The following is a 26,336-nucleotide window of genomic DNA, read 5'->3' as shown; positions in this document are numbered from 1 at the left end:
CTTACTTTCTTAGGACTTCAGATCTACCAGCTTCGTCCAGTTTACCACCCCCACCTCCATGGTTTTCCTGAAAGTGATCCCTCAGAAAACGGTGGAGCAGCTGGAGCAGGGGCTCCCTCTGCTGTTCACTGGCTGCTTTTCCGCCATGGGCCATCTCAGAGCGTGAGGCCCAGAGCTTGGAGCCCCCAGCCGCCATCCCACGTGGGACAAATAGGAGTTGGGTGGAGACTCGGGTCTAGGCATCTGAGAGAAAGGATGCTGTTGGCATTGGGTACAGGCAGAGCCCAAAGGGCGGCACTATGGGCCCATATCGCCTCTCTTGTAGCATTCTCTCTGAAACCATGTGGCTGCTTTCATCCTTCCATATACTCTGCTTTCATCAGCAGGAACCAAGAACCGGAGCCTCACTGCCGTCCGACTCCTAGCTACCAGACAGGGCAGGGTAGATCGGCCCCTGTGGCTTTGCCAGACTGTCACTCTTCATTGGAGTGGAAAGCCTCTTTCATAAGGGTCTGAGGTTTAAGCACATGCGAGAGTTTGCTTACATAGCTCCTATAATCTGCCAGCCAACTCAGGTTACCTGCCTACCAGGTCAGGCTCCGGTTCAAAGCCTGTTAGCCAGGGTGGAAGGATGGAGGTTCCTCAGAGGGAGGAAGCCTGCCTCAGGGCGGCAGAGCAAGCAGGGCAGGGGATAGGGGGGTGAGGAAGTGGGCCCTTGCGTGGTAACAGAACAAAGCCCCATCTCTTAACAATGGGAAACCCAGGAGAAACACCCCCATGCATGGCACAATGGTGGGGCAGAAGCCAGGGGCACTCCTTTCAAGTCTGATGGCATGTGTCCCAATCTGACCCTTTGTCCCGTGAATGTGCGCGCAGAGCCCTGCAGTACAGACTACAGACCCCCTGCCAGGGATGCTGTGATATCACTGATGCTCCTTCATTTTCTCTGGCATCTTCCCTCTCAGATGCCCCTGGTGCCCTTGACCGAGCCTCAGCTGGGCAGTGTCTGCTCCGCTGACCCACGTGGGGACTTCCTCCCTCCCAGGCAGGTTATGGTGCCCCTTCCCTAATACCCACACCACACTTGTCTCTCCTCTTGGCCTCTTCCGGTTGCTTGTAATTCCCAGAGGTGACCTGCCCTTAGGGTTCTCTAGACCGCATTCTCTCCAGTGGAGGAGGAATCCAAGGCTTAACAATTAGTTAAAAATGGTAAAGCAGTTTACAATCACCAGCAGCTCCTCACAGAAAGATGAGACTTCCTATCCCCGTGAAGAGCTATGCTGCTGGAGAGCCACATGGGGGCAGTTCTACCCTGCCCTCCAGGGTCACTCAAAGGCAGTGGGCTGTGTTAGGTGGTTTGCGGTCTCTGGGTCTTTTCTCCCACCCACGGCCGGTGGGTTCCGTCTGCCCACCTGGGACGCCTTCTGTGTGTTGTTTTCACTATGGATCCGTGGATCTGGCACCGCCTGAGTTTGGGGGAGGGGGCGGTTCTTTACCCATCCCGGAGACTCCCTCAGTGTTGCCGGAGCACACATGTGCAGGAAGGGGTAAGTGTCCCAGGCAGCAAACATGGAGGGCAGGACCTCCCAGGGGGGGTGAAAGAGGAGAGGGACCGCACAGTCACAAGACTCTCCGAAGCTCTCCCCAGCCCTTTGCAATTGGTAACCTTTACGGAAGTCTCTTCCCCGACCTTCACCCCTCCCAGCTTCCCAGTCTTCCCTCCGGCAGTACCACGTACCAACACCTTGAGCTGTCTTCCTCTTCCTCTTGTTGATTCTGAGTGTTCACTAGGCGGGGCCGCTCACCTCTAGGCATCTCTGACTCATGGCTGCCGGAGAACCTCACCTTGAAGGAGTTCAGAAACAGACCCCTTCTGAGGGACTCCGCATGGACTCACCTCTTCCCCCCACCCCTCCAGCCTTTCGGTCAGCAGCCCAGTGTGGGGACCGTTTGTTCTGCCTGGGATTCCCAGGCTCCTTCCTTAAGATGCTGATTTGTGTTTTCACTAAGGCAGCTTAAGAGCGGAGAAACATCACCCTCGGTGATTCGGGTCCCGGCTTCCCATGAGCTGTGGGATCCTAGGGGTCTGTGCCTTTGCCCCTCAGGAGACCTCTATTTCTGCGTCTAGAGATCCTCCCGGCTGTCCTTAAGGATGGTGGGTTGGTTTGGGGGAGCCTCTTATAGAAGAAAGGAGCATTGGAGGCTCAATAGTTAAAGTGCTCCAGGTGGTGGTTTGAAGCCGCCAGCCTGCTCCATGGGAGGAAGACCCTGGTGGCTGTCGCCCACAAAGATTACAGCCCGGGGCACTCGGGGTGGCAAGGCTGCTCTGCCCTCAAAGTCAGCCGGGCGACACACAGGCTATAAGAAGTGACTCGACCTGGGGTGGGAGAGCGGAGGAGTGTTCCGAGGCCTGGGACCTAAATGGCACTACATAAAACACTGAGCCCGGAACCCTGGGCAGGGGGACTGTTTGGGTGAGGAGTTAGTCAGAGAAGATTGGAAGGCCCGAAAAGCAAGCGTAGGCTTGGGAGCTGCCGAAGAAGGCAATTCCGTTGAGTTACGTCACAAGTACAGGTTAGGATCCAAATTGCTGAACACCAAGGACAGAGGCCGAATTACCCCTCAAAGTACTCAAACCTGGACGGACGACCAATGATCAGCTTTCGCACGGCCTCCTTCCCCCTGCAGTGGGCAAAGCACTGGCGGTTCTGTCTGTTGAACTCCATCTTTAAGTCTAAGGGGCCCTCCTGGGGTGGGGCAAGCAGTAAGCTCTCGGCTCGGAACTAGAAGGTTGGTAGTTTGAATTCACAGAAGGCACCTTGGAAAAAGGAATTAGCCATCTATTTCCAAAAGTTCCCAACCACCGGAAATCCCGTGGAGAGGCACAGATGGAGCGGTGGCACTCAGAGGGAGGCTGTGAGAGTCGGCCTCTGTTGAGTGCTGTTTGGTTTTGAGCTTGATGTAGACTGTATATTGTGTGAAAAAGAGGCCGTTTAAAGCCAGAGACCCAGAATAGAACCAGTCACGACCAATGAGCATAGTTCTGCTTTATTTAAATTAAAAGAACATTTTTTTTCCCATCCTGTCCTTTGAGGGTTGCTGTGAGTTGGAATCAACTTCCTGGGAGTCTTCTATTGCTGTATTGGTGAACCAGTCACCAACTCCACCTTGTTCTCCCTCCCTGTTCGGCTGATGGAGATTTAGTAGACCCTTGGCAAAGAACAAGGAGCTCTGGTGGCCCTGGGGGTTAAGTGTTGGGCTACTAACCTAAGGTTGGCGGTTCAAACCTACCAGCCACTTTGTGAGAGATGAGCCTGGCTGTCTCAGTTCCTTGTGGAAAACACCCTGGGAGGTCACAATGAATTAGACTCAACTCAATGGCAGTGGGGTTGGGGTTGGGGTTGGGGTTGTGGGCTAAGAGTAGTTCTGTGACTGCCTGATGTTCTGACTAACTTATTTAGTTTATATTAGACTCGAGTCTCCTAAGTTTTTTCTGTTTGTCAACAGGTTGCTGGTGGGAGCCCCTCAGGCCAAAGCCCTTCCGAGGCAGAGGGCCAACCGGACGGGGGGTTTGTACAGCTGTGACATCACCTCCCGGGGGCCGTGCTCACGGATTGAATTTGATAACGATGGTGCGTTCTCCTGATTTCAGTGTTCATGTGTCCGTCTCGTCTGTGCCCCACTTCCCATTCCCGTGAGCCGAGGAGGAGGGTGCAAGCATCTGTTCTTGGGGAGAGGACAACTTTTAAGTGTAAAGCAGTGAGGAAGGCAGGAGTCCTGGTGATGCAGTGGTTCCGTCCTGCACTGCTGATGGAAAGGGCAGCTGTTCTAACCCACCAGATACTCTGCGGGAGAAAGGTGGCTGTCCACATCCCTAAGGACCACCGCCTTGGAAACCCCAAGGGTCAATTCTCCATCCAAGCGGGTGGGTCCCTGTGAGTCAGAGTCAACTCCTCAGCAGCCAGTTTTGTTTTGCTTTTGCGTTTTCAGTGTGCCCTGAAAACCCTTTTTCATCTTGCCTAGTCCTGCTTTCTGAGCTAAACCGTGTATTGATGTTGCCATCTAGTGCTGTCTCGAGATCCTACAGGAAGTTTCAAAGCTGTCGGGAAGTCGAATGTGCTCACACTGTAAGAACCGTTGTGAGGCTGGGGAAAGACTGGGCACTGTTTGTCTGTTAGGTAGAGGATTGCCGTGAATCAGAACTGCAACTAATTAGCTCCACAATGCCTGCACTTAGCAGACATCTGTTCTCATTGGCTGGAAAAATTGCTCAAATATTAGAACTTTGAAGTGAGAGCCATCAGTATGGAGCAAGCGGCCCTGCTGTCGCGGCAGAGACTTGCTCTGGGAGAACTCTGGGGAACTGGAGGATGCCCTGTGATGGGGTCCTGCTGGCGTCCAGCTTGCCCGGATTTCCTGGAGGCTTGGCAGACTCCATTGGAATCCTGCGGCACTCCAAGCCAAAGTTTGACTTGCTTGTGTGAGTCGATTTGCAGATTCATGTTTGAGTTCCTCACTCGCTTTTACAGCTTGAAATAGAATTTTTTTAACCAGTGAGAAAAATTAATAATACATCTTGACTGCAGGGAAACATGCTTAATACGTGGATCTATACAGAGGACAAACAAAACCTCTGGAATTTCAATATCATGACTTAAATCATTCTTAACATTTTACCATTTCCTCCCTTCTGTTGACTTAAACTAGTTTAGTTCTTACATTTTTGTAATATTTGGAGATTGAAGATTTCTTACCCCTGCTTCCAGGACGCAAGCAACAAAAGCAAACCCTCTGTCAAAATTTCGTGTGAAGAAGAAACTGGATGCTGCTTAAGGGCAGAGCATCTAAATGAACATGAACGTGGGCAGACAGGGATGTTTATTGCTTCTCGCTCTGGGGCTAAAAATAAATACACTGCTCTCTTCCCTGGCCCCGATCCAGAATGTAACTTGCCAACGATGAGACCGAAAATGAATCTGAGTCCATATCCTCCCGTCTCATGTGCAGCAGTGAAGTGTGTGTGCTATTAAGACCCGCTTGCTGGGGTAACGAGACGAAGCACCTCTCTCTGTTAGTTTGAATCACACAGGGAAACCTAGGAGAGCGGAGACTGCCTTGTTTTTCTGGGTCTCATGGGGTTTCCCGCCTTAGACAGGCGGCAGTCTCACCGTTTTAGGGGGGAAGCCACGCGTTGTCCTTCTCTGGCAGGTTTCCACCTTCTACAGGTTCTGGCTCTTGCAAGTTTTGCTGTCACAGACCATCGTGCATTATTCTTGCTTTAAGGGCGTACATCAGAGGGCCAACCCTCAGTCTCAGAGTATCCACGTACCATTTTGTGTTCAGGCCCCTGGTGTCCGAGAAGGCGAAATAGATTGGGGGATAAAATAGGCGACCATGAAGAACGAGGCATTTTAAGGAAAGAATTCTAAGGAAGACTCTTACAGATAAACCAGTTTAACCCATTTTCTTGAGAAAAGCAGTAAGTTCTCCAGGCCGAGTAGTTGTGTGTACGGAGTGGTTAGACTGGGAGTTGAGGCCGTAGGACCTAATTTCTCGTGTTCCTGTGATTTGCTGCCACATTGACTGTGTGTGTGTGTTCACAGCTGACCCCTCATCGGAAAGCAAGGAGGATCAGTGGATGGGTGTCACGGTCCAGAGCCAGGGCCCAGGGGGCAAAGTTGTGGTAAGTGTGAGAAACGTGTGTGTAAGTCTGGGTAGACTAGAGAAGCAAACCCAGGGACACTCGTGTGTCTAAGAGAGAGCTTTATATGAAAGAGTAATTGTATATTAAGAGAACATCCCAGCCCAGTCCAGATCAAGTCCATAAGTCCGATATTAGCCCCTATGTCTGATACCAGTCTATAAATTCCTCTTCAGACTCACGCAGCACATGCAATGATGCCAAATGCAGGAAGATCACAGGCCAGTGGGTGGAAAGCCTTGTGGATCCAAGGGCAGTGGAAACATCTCCGCCCTGGTGTGGGTCTCCACATGGCTTCTCCAGCTCCGGGGCTCTGACTACCGTCAGTACAGCTCCATGTGGCTTTCCAACAGGAATGTGTAGCAGAGAGAGTGTGTCTCACCTCCAGGGAGGAAAACAGGAGTTCCCTGATTGACAGGCTAGACTCCACCCCTTTGTCAAGTTGACAGGAGACCATGTAACTGCCACACTGTATCTCCCAGCCGGAACCCTGAGGCTCACTGCAGAGGACAGAACAGACACAACGCCGACCTGCGTAGAGTTTGCATTGCTTTTAAAAAGCCCAGATTCACGTCAGGGAGAAATTCTTGATTCACTTTTAAACAGCCACACAACCTGCTTTTCTTTAGCCCTTTTCACATTAAGAGAACATATTTTTGTAAGCTCCAGGTAGTCTTTGTTGTTTGTTTTTTTTTTGTCAAAATAAAATGGTTTCTGCTCTGGGAGCTGAGCTATATTGTTCTTAGAGATGAATTGTAAAGATGTGGGCATGGTCACAGACGGTCACGTCAGAAGGAAACTTGTCATTTAACCCGAGCTTCGCCAGCAGGTCAGGGAGCAGAGAGCGGGACCTGGCAACGATAACAAGCAGATGTTTGCGGAACCCTGGGTTCTTTTTGAGACTCAAGGGAAAATGACGTGACTGTTGCATTTTCAGCCAGTGTTACTTCAGGGGCAACCCCAAGTGCCTGCCGGATGACACTGAACTTCTTTAGGCAGTGTAATTCTATGCTTGACATTTCAAGGGTGGTAATCTCGGTTTAGAAGGTAGGTGACTAATGAAATCACGTGGGTGAGACACACACCCTTCTCCCGCTCTGTGTACGTAATCCCTATGAAAGCATATCTGTGGCGTGCGTCTCCCCTCCACACAGACTGCCTTACTCTGCCGGCAGGTGTGTGTGGCCATTGTGTGGTCATGGAAAGTCGGCTAGCTGAACGACGTAAGGATGGGTTTCCCCTTATCTATGTGATAAGGCCATGGAAAGAGGGGGCTTTCTACTCCCATGATGAGTTCGTGTTGGAAACCATGAGGGACTGTTCTGTCCTGTCCTTGAGGCAGCATGGACTCAATGGCACTCGGTATGAATAAGCGATAGGAGGTCATTTTATGATAGTCTGTGGATTATAGATCAGCATTTAATATTTGGAAGAGAAGACAGAATTCTAGCTTCTAGACACTAGGTAAGTGATTGTGGACACTTTGGGAAAGAGTCAAGGAGCCCCGGGGGGCGGGGGGCCCCGTGACTCAAGGTTGACTGGTCACTTCTCACTAGCACCGCGAGGCTGCCTATGTGATAAAGACTCGCAGTATCAGAAGTCCCACCTGGGGCTGCCTTGAACTGCACTGGACTCAGTGGCAATGGGTTCAGTTTCTGAGGCGGGGAAAGCATTTCAGTCGTGGGATCCACTCCTGGGTTCAACACCAACACATTTATTCTTGGCATCTCTAGATGGTAGCTAAAGTGAACATGGTCTGTTGCCAACCCCAAGGTGGGAGGTTTGAGTCTCCCCAGAGGTGCCTTTGAAGAAAGGCCTGGTTCTCTCCTAAAAAAATCAGCTTTTGAAAACTCAGTGTAACACTGTTGTGCTCTGATTCAGGTGGGAGCCTCTGAAATTGGAATGAACTCCATGGCAACTGGTGTTTCTGTCAGCACCAACTGCTTGCTTTATTTATGACCAACAGTATTGCTCCTTGATACACACACACACCCACGTGCGACTTTATTCCATGTGCTTGCAGACATGTGCTCACCGATATGAAAAAAGGCAGCATGTGAACACAAAGCAGGAAACTCGAGACATCTTTGGACGGTGTTACGTCCTGAGCCAGAATCTCAGGATTGAAGATGATATGGATGGAGGAGACTGGAGTTTTTGTGATGGTCGGTTGAGAGGCCATGAAAAGTTTGGCTCTTGCCAGCAAGGGGTGGCAGCTACGTTCACTAAAGACTTTCATTACATTGTGTTTGGAGCGCCGGGGACTTACAACTGGAAAGGTGAGCCCCTTCCATTTATAGGCGTAGAAATTAGAATGTATATACTATTTCTGGAAAGATGTGCTATGGTTTAGTACATGGAAGTTAGAACCAATTATGTCACAAGGCACTTATTTGTGTATTGTGGAAGTAAGGTAGGAGAAATCAAATTCTCTAAAGCAGCTGTACCTGCTGTACATAGTACCTGTGTGAGTAGTTTCCTTTTGAAATAACATGTTAAGTTTAGAAACATTTCTATTTTTGCAAGAACAGATGCCATTTTAACAAAAGAACCAACTACGTATGTTTCAATATGACTTAACTGATTTTCTGAACACTTTCCTAAAGTAGGGGCCTTTTTAAAAGTTTGGGAGCTAATGAATAGTGCAAAAAAGAAGAAAATGAAAAAAGTTATAAAATGGAAAGTAAATTATGTTTTTGAGTATATTTATATATTAAGTGTGAGCCTTTTGAGAAGATCGAATGTTGGTACTACTAATTTAAAGGAGAGAAAAATGCTAATTTCATTTCTGTATGACAAAAGATACACTACATTAATTTTGGGTTACAGAGCATGTCAAGTACTATGTGTATTAAGCTCAGGTCGATTTAAAAAGTGGTTTGTATAGGTTTAAAAAACGTTTTAAAACCGATCTAAAAAAGTGTTGGCCAAGCGAGTTGGTGTTATCCAGTTTCCATCTAGGTTCATGGCGTCATAAAGTTTATGAAAAGACATAGGATAATGTTTTAGAATTAGTACTACGCATTTCTTTGAATCAAAACTTTATGTTATCATTATTATATTAATTTTAATAACCTTAAGAGTCATCTCTTTCCTCCGCCTTTTCTTCCTTCAAGCTTTTCGTCCTGTAGTCAGAAATAGCAATGAGGGATGTATGAGTTTCAGAACGATTGGTTTCATTTTGTTTCATCTTCATTTTTCTGTTTTGTTTTGTTTTGTTTACCATTTCACCTCTTTAGGGATTGTTCGCGTAGAGCAAAAGAATAACACTTTTTTTGACATGAACATCTTCGAAGATGGGCCCTATGAAGTTGGAGGAGAGACTAACCACGATGAAAGTCTAGTTCCTGTCCCTGCTAACAGTTATTTAGGTAGGAATGAGTGCAGATGGCCGGCCGCCTTGCAGACACTGCTTGTGACTCTCCCCTCCTGGGGCCTCCAGGACCCTGAGAATGCAGCCTGGAGGGACCAGGGCCCTGCAGCAGCTACTGGCTTTAAATCTTGGGGATCATGAAGTGACCTGGCGGGTGTTCAGAATCCTTTCCCCTGACCTGGGGTTCCCTCAAGGTGGGGAGAAACCTATTACATCCTAAAATTGTCCATGCCCCATGCTAAAGAAGCCAACTGCTGAGCTAACTGCTGGTGGGACACAGGTGCCTTTGTGATGGTGCTCCCAGCCCCGCCCTCTCCTCTGCCACCTCCGGGAGGTTCTCCTAAGAGCCACATTCACAAAGTAACTCTTCAGTGGCAGTTCGAGACCGCTGGGTCCTCACTCTGCCATTGCCAGGTCTCCAGAGGTTGGCCCTGCGTTTGGATGGGGGCCCCATGTCACAGAGCCGCAAGCAGGACCCACTCCAAGCAGCTTTCAGGACAGCCAGGCTGTGTCTCAGTGCCAATTCCTTAACTCCTAAAGCTGGTTTGCATTTCTAATGGGGTCCTAAATTATTCACATGCATTATGGTAATTACACAAAGGCTTTTAAAAGCTTTACTTCTTCGTATGAGTTGACATAAAGAATAATTACTGTGTATTTCTTGGGGGGAAATGTAAAAAAATCTCCTAAAACCTAAATAGCAACCTATTTAAAAAAAATCATGAGAAAAATGCGCCTATGCTTAGAGATATCACTGGGCTCTGGAAGATGACAAAGGGAAGAAAAACAAGATAGGAATGTTTTAAACAACATCTTAGTGAAAACACCCTCTGGGGAAAGCAAAAAGTCTAATTGTATAATGCATATGAATGATACTTTTACACTTGATCTTAGCCAAAAGGCCGAGAAGCTACTGAACTCTACGTTTATTTGTGAAAACATTCTCAGAGTCCCTTCTCTCACCCCCCAAAAGTGAAGTGTGGGGATAAAGTGTAGAAAGAAGAACAAAATTCTTCGTGGTTATCGAACACTTGAGCCCTGGAGGAGTCCTGCTGGGCCATGCATTGAACTTCTAACTGCGAGACCCGCAGTCTGACCCCGCCACCACTCTTTGGGAGTACCGTGAGGCTTTCTGCACAGCCTCAGAAACCCCAAGGGGCAGTTCCCCTGTGCCCTAGAGGGTCCCTGAGAGTGGGAGTCGGCTCCATAGCAGTGAGTGAGGTTTGCAGCTCGGGTGGAACCGTGGGCTGCGCACTAGCCTCTGCGTGGGAGAAATGTGAGGCTGTGTCTGCACCAGCAGAGACCTCAGAAACCCACCTGGCAGCTCTCTGCCCGCTAGGGTCCCCATGAGTCAGAATCAACTAATGGCAGTGAGTTTTATTAAGCATCTGCTAGGTGCTACAGGGTAGGTGACTGTATTAGGTGCGTTACTTATTTCATCTTCCCAACAATATGATTGGTGATATTGCTCTCTAGCCAATGAGTAAAGACTGCAGCTTGGATTAATTTCCTCATCCAAAGGTGAACAGTTTGTCTCCCCACCCAGCAGGGACAGACTGGCGACTAGGCCAGAAGCAGGAGAGGAAACAAGCTGGGTGTGTGAATGGGATGTTAGTGGCCTTGCAGGTTAGGGAAACTCGGGTGAGTGGCTTACAGTCTCAGTTACAGAAGAGGAGTTTTCGAGATAAAATCCTTTTTAAGGTAGCTATTACCAGCACACCAATCTTTTATTTGAAATCTGCTTTAACAGACACCTCTCTCTCTGCAAATGCATTATTTAGAGACTATGGCGAAAAAAGATTTCGTGTTAATGGCTCTGGTCAAGAAACAAACACTTTGGTCGTGAAGATAGATGCCCAGGAATTTGATCACCATAGTTGCTGGGAGACCACTTTAAAGTAGTAAACGTTTTTTATGAAAAACACATTTGCCACTTGCTTGGAATGAATCTTCTCAAAAGTGGGTGCCCGCAGGGTGGAGGCGGCGTGATTACACGCTGGGTTGCTAATCGCAAGGTCAGCGGTTTGAAACCACCAGGTGCTCTGAAGGAGAAAGACGAGGCTTTCTGCTCCCGTAAAGAGTTGCAGTCTTGTAAACCCACAGGGCTGGTTCTACCCTCTTCTGCAAGGTCGCCGTGAGGCAAATAGACTTGATGACAGTGTTTTGTGGGTTTGGGGGGCGGGGTGGAGCCAAGCTCTCCCTGTGATATTTTGGTTGTCTGTGAGTCTGTCGTTTCAAAAGATCTCGGTGGGCTTGGGGAACAAAAAGGTCTGCTTGAGGTTTGAGAAGCCAGCAGAGATGGCTGCTTCTGCTGATGCAGCGGAGCCTCCGCATTCGGTAGCCTGCTGCAGTCGCCAGGCCTCTTACCAAGCATAATTCTTTTTTTCCCTCCATCTCCTGCGTCCCGTGTGTGTGCTCAGGCCTGCTGTTTCTGACCAGCGTTTCCTATACCGATCCCGATCAGTTTGTTTATAAAACGCAGCCTCCCAGGGAGCCGCCTGACACATCCCCTGATGTGATGATGAATAGCTACCTAGGTTTGTGACCTGCGTGGCGGCAAATAAATTGTCTTGGTGTCATGGTCATTTAAAAAAAAGGTTTGATCCATACAGAGCATAAATCTTTTTTCATTTTCTCTTCCATTTCAAGTGAAGCATACACGCACACAAAGCATGCCGTAGGGGGAGCTCTGTTGTCTAGCTGCTTTGCGGAACTAGGTTAGATGACAGTGTCCTGTCCTAACCTCGTGGCTCATCCTGCTTTCTCAACGCGCTTCACAATTTGAGAACTCGGCAGCCGTGGTGATGCTTCTTCACGAATACAGCCCCATAACGGGGGAGGGCTTACATTATTCTGTACCTTGCTTTGCCTTTTTTGTAGAAAGATATCCTCGATTTGCGTGGGTCCTTTAGATGTGTCCTCTGCCCCACATCTCACTGTGCCTCACCCAAATTCAGTCTGATGCCTTATGATTAGGCGTGTCAATGGCTGGCTGCCTTCTGAACGGCAGTGTCACGAAGGCCAGCGATGATCTGCTCGCCTCGGTTGTGGATACGAGGTTCTCAAATACTACCTATCATCCATCAGTCGTGGATTTGTTTGCATGTTTGTGTCTGAAAATGGAGTTGGTCCAAATTAATGAAGTGCTATCTATGGTATATTAATGATTGTTAGCATTTGACCTTGCCCAGTTACCAAGGAGACCGAAGTATACGGAAACCTCGTGAACCAAATCCTAATCCTTGTGGCAGAGCCCTGTCACATAAGCTCAGTTGCACTGCTGGTCGATTGTTGTGCTTTCCAGTGTGACACAACTTCCCGCAGTCATCCCGAACTTAAGCTCCTCTTACCTCCATTTTGGAAAATGGAGTCCAGATGGGTTCTCAGTGCGCACGAACATTTCATGATTCAAGTGACGTAAACTTTAAATAGCATAGAGGCTTGTCTTTTAAAGTCTTAATATCCATAGAAAGCAGTGGGAAGGCCCCACTACTCTGTCCCTGTATCAGATCTCTTAGCTGTGTAATTTACATGTATGGTAAATATGACAGCTGGTGGGAGGGTCCAGGCGAGGGAGGGGAACCGAGAGGATGGAGGAGCAAGGGCAGTGCCTCCTGAAGTTGAGGGTCGATGAGAGAGACTATGTTTTTGTTTTCCTAGGCTTTTCGTTGGACTCGGGGAAAGGCATTATGTCTAAAGATGAGCTCACGTTTGTGTCTGGTGCCCCAAGAGCCAATCACAGCGGAGCTGTGGTCTTGTTAAAGAGAGACTTGAAGTCTACACATCTTCTCCCCGAGCACATCTTTGACGGGGAAGGCCTGGCCTCTTCTTTTGGCTATGACGTGGCAGTGGTGGACCTCAACAAAGACGGGTAAGAGCGTGTTCGGTGGTTTTAGATGGCAGCTCATTGGCTGGCCGCTGTAGACTTGGAGAAGAGCCGCCTTTTCAGGTTAGTTGGCACCAAAGCATTATCTTGCCGCGAGATGATGACCACCCCATCACGTCCTCATCACCTGTGTGACGTCAGCAGGCATTCACGGTCCTTTCTAAGATATAGGATGAGATTTGTGATGTTAGATGTACACTCCTGTCTCAGGATTATTAGCCCATGGGGATGAAAGTTTCTTTTTTACATTTTATTAGGGCCTCATACAACTCTTATCACAATCCATACATTTACATACATCAATTGTATAAAGCACATCTGTACATTCTTTGCCCTAATCACTCTCAAAGCATTTGCTCTCCACTTAAGCCCTCTGCATCAGGTCCTCTTTTTTTTCCCCTCTCTCCCCGCTCCCGCCTCCCTCATGAGACCTTGATAATTTATAGATTGTTATTTTGTCATATCCTGCCCTATCCGGAGAGTCTCCCCCCCCCCCTTCTCTGCCGTCCATCTCCCAGGAAGGAGGTCACATGTGGATCCTTGTAATCAGTTTCCCTTTTCCAACCCACTCACCCTCCACTCTCCCAGCATCGCCCCTCACACCCTTGGTCCTGAAGGTATCATCCACCCTGGATTCCCTGTGCTTCCAGCCCTCATATGTACCAGTGTACAACCTCTGCCCTATCTAGTCCTGCAAGGTAGAATTCGGATCATGGTAGTTGGGAGGAGGAAGCATCCAGGATCTGGGGGAAAGCTGAGTTCTTCATCAGTACTACATCGCACCCTGACTGACCCATCTCCTCTCCTAAAACCCTCTGTGAGGGGATCTCCAGTGGCCGACAAATGTGCTTTGGGTCTCCACTCTGCACTTCCCCCTTCATTCACTATGGTATATATATTTGCATGATGCCTTATACCTGGTCCCTTTGGCACCTCGTGATCACACAGGCTGGTGTGCTGCTTCCATGTGGGCTTTTTTGCTTCTGAGCTAGATGGCCGCTTTTTCACCGTCAAGCCTTTAAGACCCCACACACTACCTCTTTTGATAGCCGGGCACCATCAGCTTTCTTCGCCACATTTACTTATGTACCCGTTTGTCTTCGGCGATCGTATCATGGAGGTGTGCAGCCAATGATAGGATTTTTTGTTCTTTGATGCCTGGTAACTGATCCCTTCGGGACCACTCGATCACACAGGCTGGTGTGTTCTTCCATGTGGGCTTTGTTGCTTCTGAGCTAGATGGCCGCTTGTTTATCTTCAAGCCTTTAAGACCCCAGACACTATCTCTTTTGAGAGCTGGGCACCATCAGCTTTCTTCACCACATTTGCTTGTTCACCCGCTTTGGCTTCAGCAGTTGTGTCGGGAGGGTGAGCATCGTGGAGTGCCAATTTAATCAAAGAAAGTATTCATGCATTGAGGGAGTGCTTGAGTAGAGGTCCAAGGTCCTTCCGCCACCTTAATACTAAACCTATAAATATAGACACATAGATCTATTTCCCCATCTTCATATATATATTTGCATGTACATGTCTTTGTCTAGACCTCTATAAATGCCCTTTGACTCGTAGCTCTTTCCTCCATCTCCTTTGACTTTCCTCCTGCCTTACTACCTTGCTCCGTCCCCACCTGGGTTACAGCTATACCTCTTCGGTATGTTACCTTACCCTTGATCATTCCCTACCAGGCCTGCCACTCCCCGCTCACTACCGTTTTGGGTCTCATGTTGTTCCCTTGTCCCTGTGTTTGTTAACACCACTTCCTTACCCCCGCACTTCCCCCTATCCCAAGTCCCCCCGGAACTGTCGGTCCCGTTGTTTTTCCTCCAGATAGTTCATCCAGCCTGTCCTATTCAGACAGACCTGTGGAGACACTAACATGCACTAAAACAAGACAGAGGAAAACAAAGCAACAGTATACAACCAGACAACAAAACAACAAACCACTGACAAAGAACAAAACAAAACACATCAAGAAAGAAAAGCTTGCAGTCAGTTCAAGGATCGTTTGTTGGCCCTTAGGAGGGGATGAAAGTTTGAAAAAAGTGATTAACTTTACCCAATGATTGGTTTCTTAAGGGCTATTGAAGCATCCAGGATATCCTGGTGAAAGTAGGGGTGGGGGGGTGGGGCAAAGATCTGTGGCTGTTGGTGCCAGTTTGGATGGGGCAGTGTGGACTTTTGGGGAGTCCCACTGCACTCTAATTATGATTTGGGGAACTAGATTCAAGTTCTGATTTTAAATACTTTTTGAGAGAGCATTTATTTAGGCTACTTGGTTTGGTTTTTTTTAAGTCTCTTCTACCATATCTCTGCATCCTTTATACCTGGTTTGGTACTATTTTCCTAAATGTTCAGATATTTTAGCTGACGGTTCACAGTTCCTTCCCTAATGATGCTTCCAGGTGGCAAGATATAGTTATTGGAGCCCCACAGTATTTTGATAGAGATGGCGAAGTTGGCGGTGCAGTGTACGTCTACATCAACCAGCAAGGCAGATGGAAAAATGTCAAGCCAATTCGTCTTAATGGAACCAAAGATTCTATGTTTGGCATTGCAGTTACAAATATTGGCGATATTAATCAAGATGGCTACCCGGGTAGGTAACAGATTTATAGATAATTTGGTTGTGTAAAATAATGAGTGCTTATGTCAAGGAACCCTGGTGGCGTAGTGGATTACACCTTGGGCTGCTAATTTGCACGCTCGACAGTTTGAATCTATCAGCTGCTTCTCAGGAGAAAGATGAGGCTATGGACTGCCATCAGGATTTACCGCCTCTGAAACCCACCGGAGCAGTTCTACTCTGTCTTTTAGGGTTGCTGTGAGTCAGAATTGACTGGAGGGAGTGGGTTTTTATAGCACCTTATTTTAAAACTTTGTATTAGGATGTTTTGAAGATTTAATGTCTGTCCAAATGTGATATTGTCTACAGACATTGCCGTTGGAGCGCCCTATGATGACATGGGAAAGGTTTTCATTTATCATGGGTCCCCGAATGGAATAAATACCAAGCCAACACAGGTAACCGAATAACCCAGATCGCCACAGTAAGGAACTCGAGTTTTTGCCTTGTGTTAGAATATTTAGTTTTAAGTGGATTCTCACACGAATCATGTTTCTCTTAATGAAATCTACAGTAGCATGGATTTTGTTTTTGTGACATATTATTAGAAAACAACCTGGAAAATAGATATAAATAAATCCAATGACCAATTAAATGATCAGCTATCTTCATTAAGTTTGAAATCAGAGAAGTATTCCTACCCTGACAAGCTAAAGGGATAGAGGTGTGACATTCTTCCAGCAGTGGCGTGCTGCATGGTCATGAATCCAGGCAAGTGAAACAGAGAGCCAGGGTTATGTGGGAAATGCAGGCACCCAAAATTACAAAATGACTTCTGAGAAAAGTTTTGTTGGTTGTTTTTTTTTTTAAAGAGAGGTCAGATCAGAGAGCTTTGTTTTGAAATATCCAGGTGGATCTCGCTCAGTGTTCCACCTCTTCAAATGTCTACTCTTTCATCCTGTGAGAGGCTTAGCGCCTCGGATTTCTACTCAATAAAATGTACAAAGCATCGGTTGTGTATGCACATAGTTATAGTTGCTTATTCTAATGTATAAATGGACTCTTCCCCTCCGGTTCCAAAAAAAAGCGTGTGTTTTTTTTCAAAGCATCTTAATAAGAGCTGTTGACCCAGTGCCCATTCTGATGTCCTGTTCCTTGCAGGTCCTTGAGGGTAAAACACCTTATTTTGGATACTCCATTGCCGGAAATATGGACCTCGACAGAAATTCCTATCCCGACCTTGCTGTTGGCTCGCTCTCAGATTCCGTAACCGTTTTCAGGTGTGTGATCTTTGACTTGACTTTTCCAGGTTCAGTAAATGAGGTCGCATTGAAGTTTTTTTACGTTCTGGATAGGAAAATATTTCAATGTAATGCCTGTTCTTCAGAGATGAAGACTTGTGTGAATTCCAAAGATGTTTTTTTCCTCTGGAGTAGATAGTGTAACAACTTGATAAAAACATTGCTCAACTTGGACGAGGTGGTGAGAATAAAATGTGTACATATCAAAGTTTCACAGGACAGAGACCATAAAGAAGAAACTAAGCCATCCCTCGTCGTTAAACTCCAAACTGCCTGGTGTGCATTCTTCCAGTCTCTGGTGTCCTGTGAATGTACATGCGCTTTATTTTCCCCGTTGAAGTCGTATCGGGATTATTTTATGACTGGCTTTTGCCCATTTGTAACAGGAAGCGAGCTTGTTTCCGTGTCAGGGGTTTTCGTGTGGTGGCTGCTGTCTCTCAGGTGTCGCATTGCTGTATTGTGGTTGGTGTAGCCAGCTGCTGTGCTGTGATTGGACATTCATGCTGCTTTCCAGATTGGCGTGATTTTGTTGTTTTTGCCTCAATGTGCAAAGCTGTGGGAAACTTCACGTTTGTCCCTGCCCTCGATTATTTGCTCAATGATTGATTACAAAAAGTGAAACCACCGAGCTGAAGGATGTGAGCCTTACAAGGCTTGTGGTTCTGTTTACCCCCACCCCCAAAAAGCAAACAAATAAACAACGCCGCCATGGTTGGCATTCCTGTCAGCTGAGCGTGAGTCCCATGCTCCCTGGGTTTCCTCACTACTGGAAATTTCCATCTACGTTTGTTGCATTTTAAAAGTAACACACTTTTGTGAAAATGAGGATTGTAGGTCGTGCAAGTTCCACAGAACCATTTTTGATGAGTTTTTGAGACTCTTCCCTTTGGGAAGGGGAGCCCTTGTGATGTGTTGGGCTGCAAGGTTGACAGCTTGAAACCAGCAGCTGCTCAGAGGGGAAGGAAATGAGACTTTCTGACCCTGTAAAGATTGACTGACTTGGGAACCAGAGTGGTCGTTGTACTTTGTCCGGTCGGCGCTCCCTGAGTTAGAATCAGCTCGTTGGCGGTGAGTGATCAAATTGGCCTACCCACTGTTGTTGAATTGATTTGACTCCTTGGAAGTACCACACCCCCAGGGTTTCCGAGGCTGTAATCTTTATGGACAATGGGGTGCCACTCTTTCCTGGGAGCTGCTGGTGGGCGGTAGCCCGACACTTAACCGCTGTGACACTAGGGGTCTTGCTGGAGCAGCTGCTCTCTAGTCTGGTTTTCAGTTTTTACTATTTTCGGGTATCTCTGCCTATTGATTCAGATGTACAGCCTGTCATTTTTAACAATATACTGCAACTCACCAGTGTTCATTTAATCAGCCATCGGTTGATGGAAAGTGTAGATTCTGATTGTCCTTTTGTAAATTATGTGCTATAGTGTAGTGTATATATGTAATAGTTCTTACTTTTAGAGAAATGCCCAGGAATATCGATTCCTGTTTTGTTGGGGTTTGTTTTATTTATTTTAAGAATTATGTTGCTTTATGCCCGCAGACCCCAAACCGCGACCGTCACGTGGATGCTGACGCATTGCGGCCCAAGAGGGCAGGGGAGAACTGCCCCTGTGGGTTTCTGAGGCTGCAGCTCCTCGTCTTCCTCCTGCAGAGCGGCTGGTGGTTTTGTACTGCTGACCTTGCAGTCGGCAGCCCAAAGCATAACCCTGGCCCCATTAGTGCTTCAGGGCTGGTAAAGAAATCCCAGTGAAGCTTAAGACAGCTGGACCGATTGAACTTGCTTCAGAACCCTGTGTGCCAAGGCACGTGGTCATGGTCCCCTGGTGCTGCCTTTTCAAAGTTGTGTCTGTGTCGGATACATGCCTAAACATCCCCAACACAATACAAATAGGTTTCAGGCCGAAATACAGAGAAGTAACGATAGGGGTTTTTTTTCCCATAGACTTAGTGAAGTTCCCTCGTGTGTTAGAATAAAGTGTCGTCACACGAGGACACTGAAATAGATATGTAAAACTCTGTAGGTCTGTGCCCGGAGGATCTCTTAGGAGTTAATAGCTGAATGCAGAACAGAATTTCAGCGTCTCGTGGAATCCAGACTTCTGGAACCATGGAGACTGGATGAGCCGCTTTGAAATGTCTGCCCGAGCCTCTGTAAGCCTTGGACCGACAGTACTCTATGCAGTCCTTAGAGCTCAACCGTGGGTCAGCTTAACGAGCGAAGAAGGCCTGCCTTGCCTAGCATGCTGTTCAGATCTGTCTGAGAGCTCAAACTGCGGACAGTGGCTTGCGGTACATGGAGCCCCGGGGGACATGAGTTGGTGTTCAGCCTCTCAAACAGGAGCGTGTGGACGCTCGGACATCTTGAAGAGGCACCAGTCGGGAAGTGAACACGCAGAAGCATGTTCTCAAATTTCGTATTTTAAGAAGAAATGTGTTTTAGAAACAGTGGGTGTCTTAGAGTTGATTAGAGAGACACTCTTATTTCTATCAAAGAGCAATTGTGTATTGAGAAAACACACCAGCCCAGTCCAGATCAAGTCCTTAAGTCCGATATTAGCCCATAGGTCCGATACCAGTCTATAAATTCCTCATCAGACTCACGCAACACATGCAATGACACTGAATGCAGGAAGATCACAGGCCAGTGGGTAGAGTCTTGTATTTCCAGTGGTGGTGGAAACATCTGGGTGCTGGTGTGGGTCTCCACGTGCCTCCCCCAGTGAGCTATTTATCTCTGTTGTACCTGTTTATCTCTGTTAGCCGCTACCTAATCGACAGGTTAGACTCCACCCCTTTGCCCAAGTTATGTAACTGCCACAGTGGGCTAATGTAAGATGAAGAAGAGAAAAGTAAACAATTAAGATCAAGGGAAATACAGAAAGGGGATCAGGGAATCTGGGCCGTGTGTACCATCTCATTACCTTTACTATAAATGGACTTGTGTTTTCCACTCATGCTGTCTCTAGCTCACCAGTAGATGATTCCAGAAGTTCTGGGACCTGGTATGCATTTTCCTATAGAAACAGTGTCCTTACGATGGCTGGGTTGGTTTCCAGCCAGCCCGCCCGGGTTGGTCTAACTGAAACCTCCTGGTAGAGAAACCACAGCGTGTCTGCTCGGAGTCCTGGCAGCATTTACCATTCCCCGGCGCGCACACAGTTTGCTGGACACTGACACTACCGGTGCCTTTAGTTGAAGTTGGCTCCTGATAGCCCTTTGGGCTGTGGAAAGTAGGAAAGATGTACTTCTGTGGCAGGAAGTGGGGGAGGCGTGGCATCCCAGCTTCCTGGGTGCTGTGGAGCAGAGGTGGGACCCCTGTGGGAAAGGCTCCGCTTACTGTCTAGCAATGGAGAAGGAGAAGGAGAAGGAAAAGGTGCGCATGTGCAGGATCCCCTCCATCCCCCAACCGTGGTTTTCTAGATCTACCAGTGGGTGATGCTGGGTGATGCGTGGGGACTGTTCCCTGCAGGGTCAGCAGTGTGAAGTCAGCAGGCAGGCAGGCGCGCCTGCTGAGCTTTCTGCTCTGTGAAGTCTGACGGCGCTGACAACCCACAGGGGCAGCTCTGCTCTGTCCCGTGGGCTTGCCGCCAGTCAGGATCAACTCGGTGGCAGTGGATTTGGTTTTCTGAAGTAGCTCAAAGGAGCCCTCGGGCCACTGCGGTTAAGAAGCGGACCGCAAATGGAAAGGTCTGTGGTTGGGACCCACACGCTGTTCCACGCTGGATTGACCGGCTTGGAGGCTCCCTGTGAGGCAGGACCTCTCTGCTCTCCCCGGGCTCAGTGTGTCGGAACTCACTCCACGCTTAGGAAGATAGGGAGCCATCTAATCTGTGAGTTCAGGAAGCCATCGTTATTGAAACTATTTTCTTCTTCTTCTTTTTTTAACTCTTTTGACTTCAGGGCCCGGCCGGTGGTGAATATTCAGAAAACCATCACAGTGAAGCCTGACACAATTGACCTCCGCCAGAAAATGTCTTGCGCGGCCCCGAGTGGGATCTGGTGAGTGCTTTGGCAGTCTTCGCCCCCTGCTTGGCCTTGGGCTTGGCCTCTGCTTGTTGCCCAGCGAGCCCCAGGGCTGTGGAGAGAGGAGAGCTGCCCTGGGACTGGAGCACACAGTTGCTCCCAGGGGGCGGGGGTGGAGGGGTCGGCGTTCTAGAGCTGGGGAAACGAGTGGGGGGTTTCTCTTTCCTGTTGTGGGAAGGCGTCCTCCCGACAAATAACATGTTTGCTTTTCCACCCAGCCTCAGGGTGAAGGCCTGTTTTGAGTACACTGCCAAGCCCGCCGGCTATAATCCACCGATAGGTAAGGACCTTGCCCTTCGGTACAATAGTTCCTGCTGCCCTGAGTAATAAGAAAAATGCACCTGCCTCGTACAACCTGAGCTCATAAAGTCTTTCTTACAAAAGAAAAAAAATTTTTAATTCAGTGTGCCTCATGCGATTGGGCAGATGCCGCACACGGAAGGAACATCGCCTGCCACATGAACTTTCCCCGAACAGATGCTTTTTCGGACAGGGTGTCTTGGGAAAGTTCCGATCGCCACAACCGTTGCCTCAATTTCTGTCTTTGAAAGCCAGTGTGGGAAAAAAAAAGAAAGCCAGTGTGGAAAATTGACTTTGTGGTTGTGAGAGACCGGTGGTTGGAGAAGTGCCGGGGGAGCCTGAAGTCAGCGCAGAGCCAGGGCCCGGCGGGCACCCGCTCCCTCCCTCAGAGGCCCCGTGGCCGCACCGCCCAAGCTGTGTCTTGCTTGAGCAAGTGCAGGTCCCTGGTGGGAATGCTGGCCAATGCGAGGGCTCAGTCTCAGGTCCTGCTCCTGGTTCCAGCTTGGATGCGGACTGAGCCTATCCCCCCCGGGCAAACCTATTCCTTCCAGGCATGTTTACTTCCCAACACGTGTCAGATAATAATTCCTGACCCATGTGTTGTGGTCGGGTCAAGTGAGATCATGTGGTGGGAATTGCTTGAAATGTATCGGCTTTTCTGTGCCGCGTCTGTGTGAGTGGGGAGGATGTCTGCCCGCGTGTCAGCAGTGCCCGATGCTGTTTTCCACCACGGTGGGTTGGTCCTGCAGCGGTGGCTGGTATGTGACTGTGATACTGGAGGCAGAGTCACCCGCGGTGCCCTGCCTTCCCTGGAGCTTCCACAGGGGGAACAGACTAGCCAAGAGGCTGCCCCACTTCAGGGGGGTTAAAAACAAGCTCGCTGCCAGTGACCCTAAAGGACAGGGTTCCAAGATGATAACTCTTCATAGGAGTAGGAAGCCTTGTCCTCCTCCTGCCGAGAGGCTGGTGGTTTTGAACTGCTGACCTTGCTAGCAGCTCAGCATGCAACCACGATGCCACCAGGGGGTCCTTGATCTGAGGGATTAGTCGCTAAAACCTTATGGGTAGCCGTGGGACATTGATTGAGTGTCATTTTGGGTAGCACTCAGAGGTCTGGCAGCCACTGTGAGGATGAGGCAGGGGACCAGGCAGCATTTCCTGCTGGTGTCAGGAGGGTCACTGTGCGGCAGAACCCACACGACAGCACCTGTCAGCAACAGCTGGAGTCCCTGAGTCATACAGGTGGTTAAAAGGCTTGCCTACTTTTGCCAAAAGGTTGGCACTTTAGGTCCACCCAGAAGGGCCTCTGGTGGGGGGATGTGGGGGAAGAGGATAAAAGGGGGGAACCCATCGCAAGGTTGGATATATAGCCCATCCCCCAGGGAGACGAGTAACAAAGGTGGGTGAAGGGAGACAGTGGACAGTGTAAGACACCAAAGAACAAGAAAAATATGTAATTGATCAAGAAGTCAAAGGGGGGAAAGAAGAACTGATAGCAAGGGCTCAAGTACAAAATGTTTTGGGAATGTTGGTGACAACTTATGTACAAGTGTGCCTTAATAGAATTGAATGATGGGTTGTCATAAGATTTGTAAGAGCTCCCCAATAAAATGATTAATTTAAAAAAAAACATTGAATAAAAAATAATCACTTTGGAATAAAATAAAATCACTGTGTTAGTCTGGGTAGACTAAAGAAACAAATCCATAGACACTCATGTGTATAAGAAAGAGATTTATATGCAAGAGCAATTGAATATTGAGAAAACATCCCAGCCCACTCCAGATCAAGTCCGTAAGTCCATATTAGCCCATATGTCCGATACCAATCTATAAAGCCCTCTTCAGGCTCACGAAATACATGCAATGATGCCAAATGCAGGAGGATCACAGTGGATCCAGTGGCATTGTGAGCATCTCAGTGCTGGCAGGGGTCTCCACGTGGCTTCTTTGGCTACAGAGGTCCAGTTGCATCAGGAGAGGTCCATGTGGCTTCTCCAGCTCCCAGGGTGTAGCACCATGTGTCTTGTCAGTAGAGTGTCTCACGGAGTGAGCAGAGAGAAGTGTCTGTCTCCCGCCTTCAAGGAGGAAATCCAGGAACTCCCAGAATTCTCAAGAAAAGGCCAAGCCCACACAGCGGCCTCTTTGGCTGTACAATGAATGACACGCTAGACTCCACCCCTTCACTCCTAATCCTCTCAAGTCCCAAATTGATTATGGAGCTACCAGTCACCATTTAAAAAAAAAAAAGGCTACTCCCCAACTCCCAACTCCACCCTTGGGAATCATGTGGTGCAGTTTCTAGCCCGACCCAGATGTGGTCAGCCTGAGTCAGTCTGCCTGGCGGCACCTGGTCAACCATGCTGTGGTCACAGTAAAGTCTAGTATCCTGGGACAAATGGGATTGTTCCAGTATGCCTTCATAGCAGCCTCATCTCCTCCAATGGGGGCCACCAGATCCAGTGCTTGGGAACTCAGAGAAAATCTTTTTCTCAGTGGGGAAAGGAGCCAAACAAGAGGATTTCTCTCTTGGGTCTTGCCCACAACCCAAGTCTCGCAGGATCTGATTTGATGTGCTTTTTTTAAAAACTAAAGCGTGGCAGAAGGGGAAGGTGGTTCTGTTCATATGTTCTTCAGCTCTTGCCACGGCTAAAGGGCAATGCGTTCTCTTAAGTTCCCTATGTTTATCATGTTTCTCAAATATAACACACCCATGCATATTGAAAAGGGAGACACAAAGGGCGTGTTCTGTGTGTACAGGCGTGGCAGTGGTGGTATACAGTGTGCAGGTTACTGGATTTTAATTTTTTTATTCAATCTGACCTGTCATTTGTGAAACTGGGCTCTGATTCCTAATGAAGAACACCCCTACCCCCCCCACACACCTACCTGATAGAAATGTGGTTAACTCCTGCCCAGCTGTTTATCTAAAGTACCCCCTTTACTTTTTTTTTTTAACTAAAAAAACTCAAAAAGTCTCTTTTAACTTGAGTGTGGCAAGGAGAAGTCTGTCATTGCCCAATTCACCCTTTCGGGCCTCAGAGCTGTCACCCATGCCCTTGATTTTCATTGGCCCAGATCTTAGGTGGTCCTTCCAGGTAGTTTCTTAGCTCTCCGGCTGCTCTTCTTAGGCCCCCTCTCTTGGGCCCTGCACTGCTGTACCACGTCACATCTTCCTAGGGTTTGCTGACCCTGGCGTGGTGCGTCCTTGGTGTCAGTGTGCTGCGACCTTGTGAACAGGTGGAGCGGGGATGTTTTACTTTGCTCTGTGATGCGGCCACATCTTGGCTAGAGGAGGCTATTAATGGTGGGAAAACATCCACCTGAGGCCTCCGAATTGGTCTTCCAGGACTGTGCTCATTGTTTTCACCCCAATGCGGTTCCTTTGCATTTGCCCACACAGAGAACAGGCTTCCGCCATCCTGTGGAAGTGAACTAGAGAGGCAAAGAGAAACGGGTGATTCCTGGACTTGACCAGGGGAGACAGAGTGGGCAAAAATTGTTTTTAAATTTTTTATTCAATCTGACCTGATATTTGTCAAACCACTTTTGACTATGGGTGTATCATTTCATCAATGTGCTCCTCGCCAAATCCATCACTTAATTATGATCAAAGACATTCTCTGCACTGTAGTGCAGCATTTTATGCCATGTGTGCAAATGTCTTTAAATGATGGAACCGCCCCACTCTCCAGGTATTTACTGATGGCCAAAAGGAACCCAGGTAGTAGAGTGAGCTTCTGATTTGGGCTGCCAAATGTAAGGTCAGTGTGGGAGAAAGATGAGGCTTTCTGCTTCCAGGAAGATGTGCAGCCTCAGAAAGCCTCCGGGGGCAGGTTCTACTCTGTCCTCCAGGGTTGCTATGAGTCGGAATCAACTCGAGGCTGTGAGTGTTTGTTTATGGAAAGAACTTTCTTTTCAGAAAATGTTCAACAAGAACCCATTTTAGTTGCGGGTGCTCCTATAGCCTTGAAATATTCTCCAGCCTATAGACCAGAACTCCCAGGAAGCTCCCCAAGGGGCTAGATGTAAATACTCCGTGGATGCTGAGAAGAGAGGCTTAGGTTTCAGTGGATGGTTTCCCCTCGGCAGGCCCCAGGGTGCTATTCCATACATGCAGAGATTTATGATGGAGCCTCAAGGAGGAGTGTCTGAGTCTGGCCCCTCTGCAGGTCGGCAGAGGAGGCCAGCAAGGATTTTCAGATGATGTGCACTGTCTGGAGGTTCACAGAAGGTCAGCATGGGCTTGGGAGATGAGCGGTTCAAATGCACCCACCTCCTTCCCAACTTCCATCTGGCGCACCATGGAGGTAGCAGGTCAGCGGCAAATGGGTGGCGTGTCGAGGCTGCCCCGCCTTGGGAGCCTTTCACTCGGCAGTGGTGACATTTCAGAGTGCTTCAGATGGACTCAGAAATTACCGTGTTAAATAGAAATAGTGCTTTTCCATCTCCAAGTAGCTATTGTTTCAGCACAGGAATACTGTTACTGTTTCTCTCTCTGCCTCTGTCTCTGTCTCTCTGTATGTGTGTGTGTGCAACCACTTAGTCCTACCTAGATTCCCATTCATCTGCCCTTATAAATGTGCAGTTCCTGAGGAAAATGGTGAGGAACGAGATTAGCATGGCCCTGCTCTGCTGGAGTGGGGGGATGGGGGGTGCAGTAGAACTGGTGTTGGAGTAAAATGTGCTCCCCGTGTAGGGTTTTCAATGGCTGATTTTTCACAAGTGGATCTTCAGCCCTTCCTTTCAAGGCACTTCTGGGTGGACTCAAACTGATAACTTTTTGTTAGTAAGTAGCCAAGCCATTCACCACCTGGGACCTCCCTATTGTGGATACACCTGGCAGTGATGGCCTAGCAGGCTGCTGTGGTGGGGACATAAGGACCACTCTGGGATCCCACCCGGAGTCCTGGAAGGAAGGAAGTGAAGTGGTGGTGGTGGGGGGGGGGGGGAGCATAGCCAGTAAGTCAGGAGGGGTTAGTTGGTGGGAGCAGAGGGAGGGCAGCTGGCAGAGGGGAGGCGTGGTTCCCGCAGAGACAGCGAGAACCTGGCCCTGGAGCCTTGGTGAAACACCCACCTTGAGCTTTTGTGACAGACTTGGAAGCTCTCTCCCCGACTGTGTGGGCCTGGGATGGTCACCTCCCTTGTAAGCCTCCTTTTCTTTTCTCCGACAGACAAAAGGCA

At 48.5% G+C, this 26,336-nt stretch overlaps 1 protein-coding gene across 2 annotated transcripts in view; it reads left to right on the top strand.

Moving 5' to 3' along the window:
- ITGA6 (integrin subunit alpha 6) overlaps positions 1-26,336 on the top strand; it is an 86,901-nt gene that overhangs the window by 34,837 nt on the left and 25,728 nt on the right. For both annotated transcript variants that reach the window (XM_075529260.1, XM_075529261.1), the window contains exons 2-11: positions 3,508-3,632; positions 5,604-5,683; positions 7,725-7,980; positions 8,941-9,072; positions 12,735-12,945; positions 15,363-15,556; positions 15,893-15,981; positions 16,685-16,803; positions 20,731-20,829; positions 21,072-21,133. In XM_075529260.1, coding sequence (XP_075385375.1) covers positions 3,508-3,632; positions 5,604-5,683; positions 7,725-7,980; positions 8,941-9,072; positions 12,735-12,945; positions 15,363-15,556; positions 15,893-15,981; positions 16,685-16,803; positions 20,731-20,829; positions 21,072-21,133 — 1,367 coding nt within the window. The remainder of the gene's footprint in view (positions 1-3,507; positions 3,633-5,603; positions 5,684-7,724; positions 7,981-8,940; positions 9,073-12,734; positions 12,946-15,362; positions 15,557-15,892; positions 15,982-16,684; positions 16,804-20,730; positions 20,830-21,071; positions 21,134-26,336) is intronic.

Source organism: Tenrec ecaudatus, chromosome 13 (assembly GCF_050624435.1).
Source record: "Tenrec ecaudatus isolate mTenEca1 chromosome 13, mTenEca1.hap1, whole genome shotgun sequence".
NCBI classification, from domain to species: domain Eukaryota; kingdom Metazoa; phylum Chordata; class Mammalia; order Afrosoricida; family Tenrecidae; genus Tenrec; species Tenrec ecaudatus.
The sequence above is the reverse complement of the archived record's forward strand: the minus strand, read 5'-3'. Positions and strand labels throughout refer to the sequence as shown.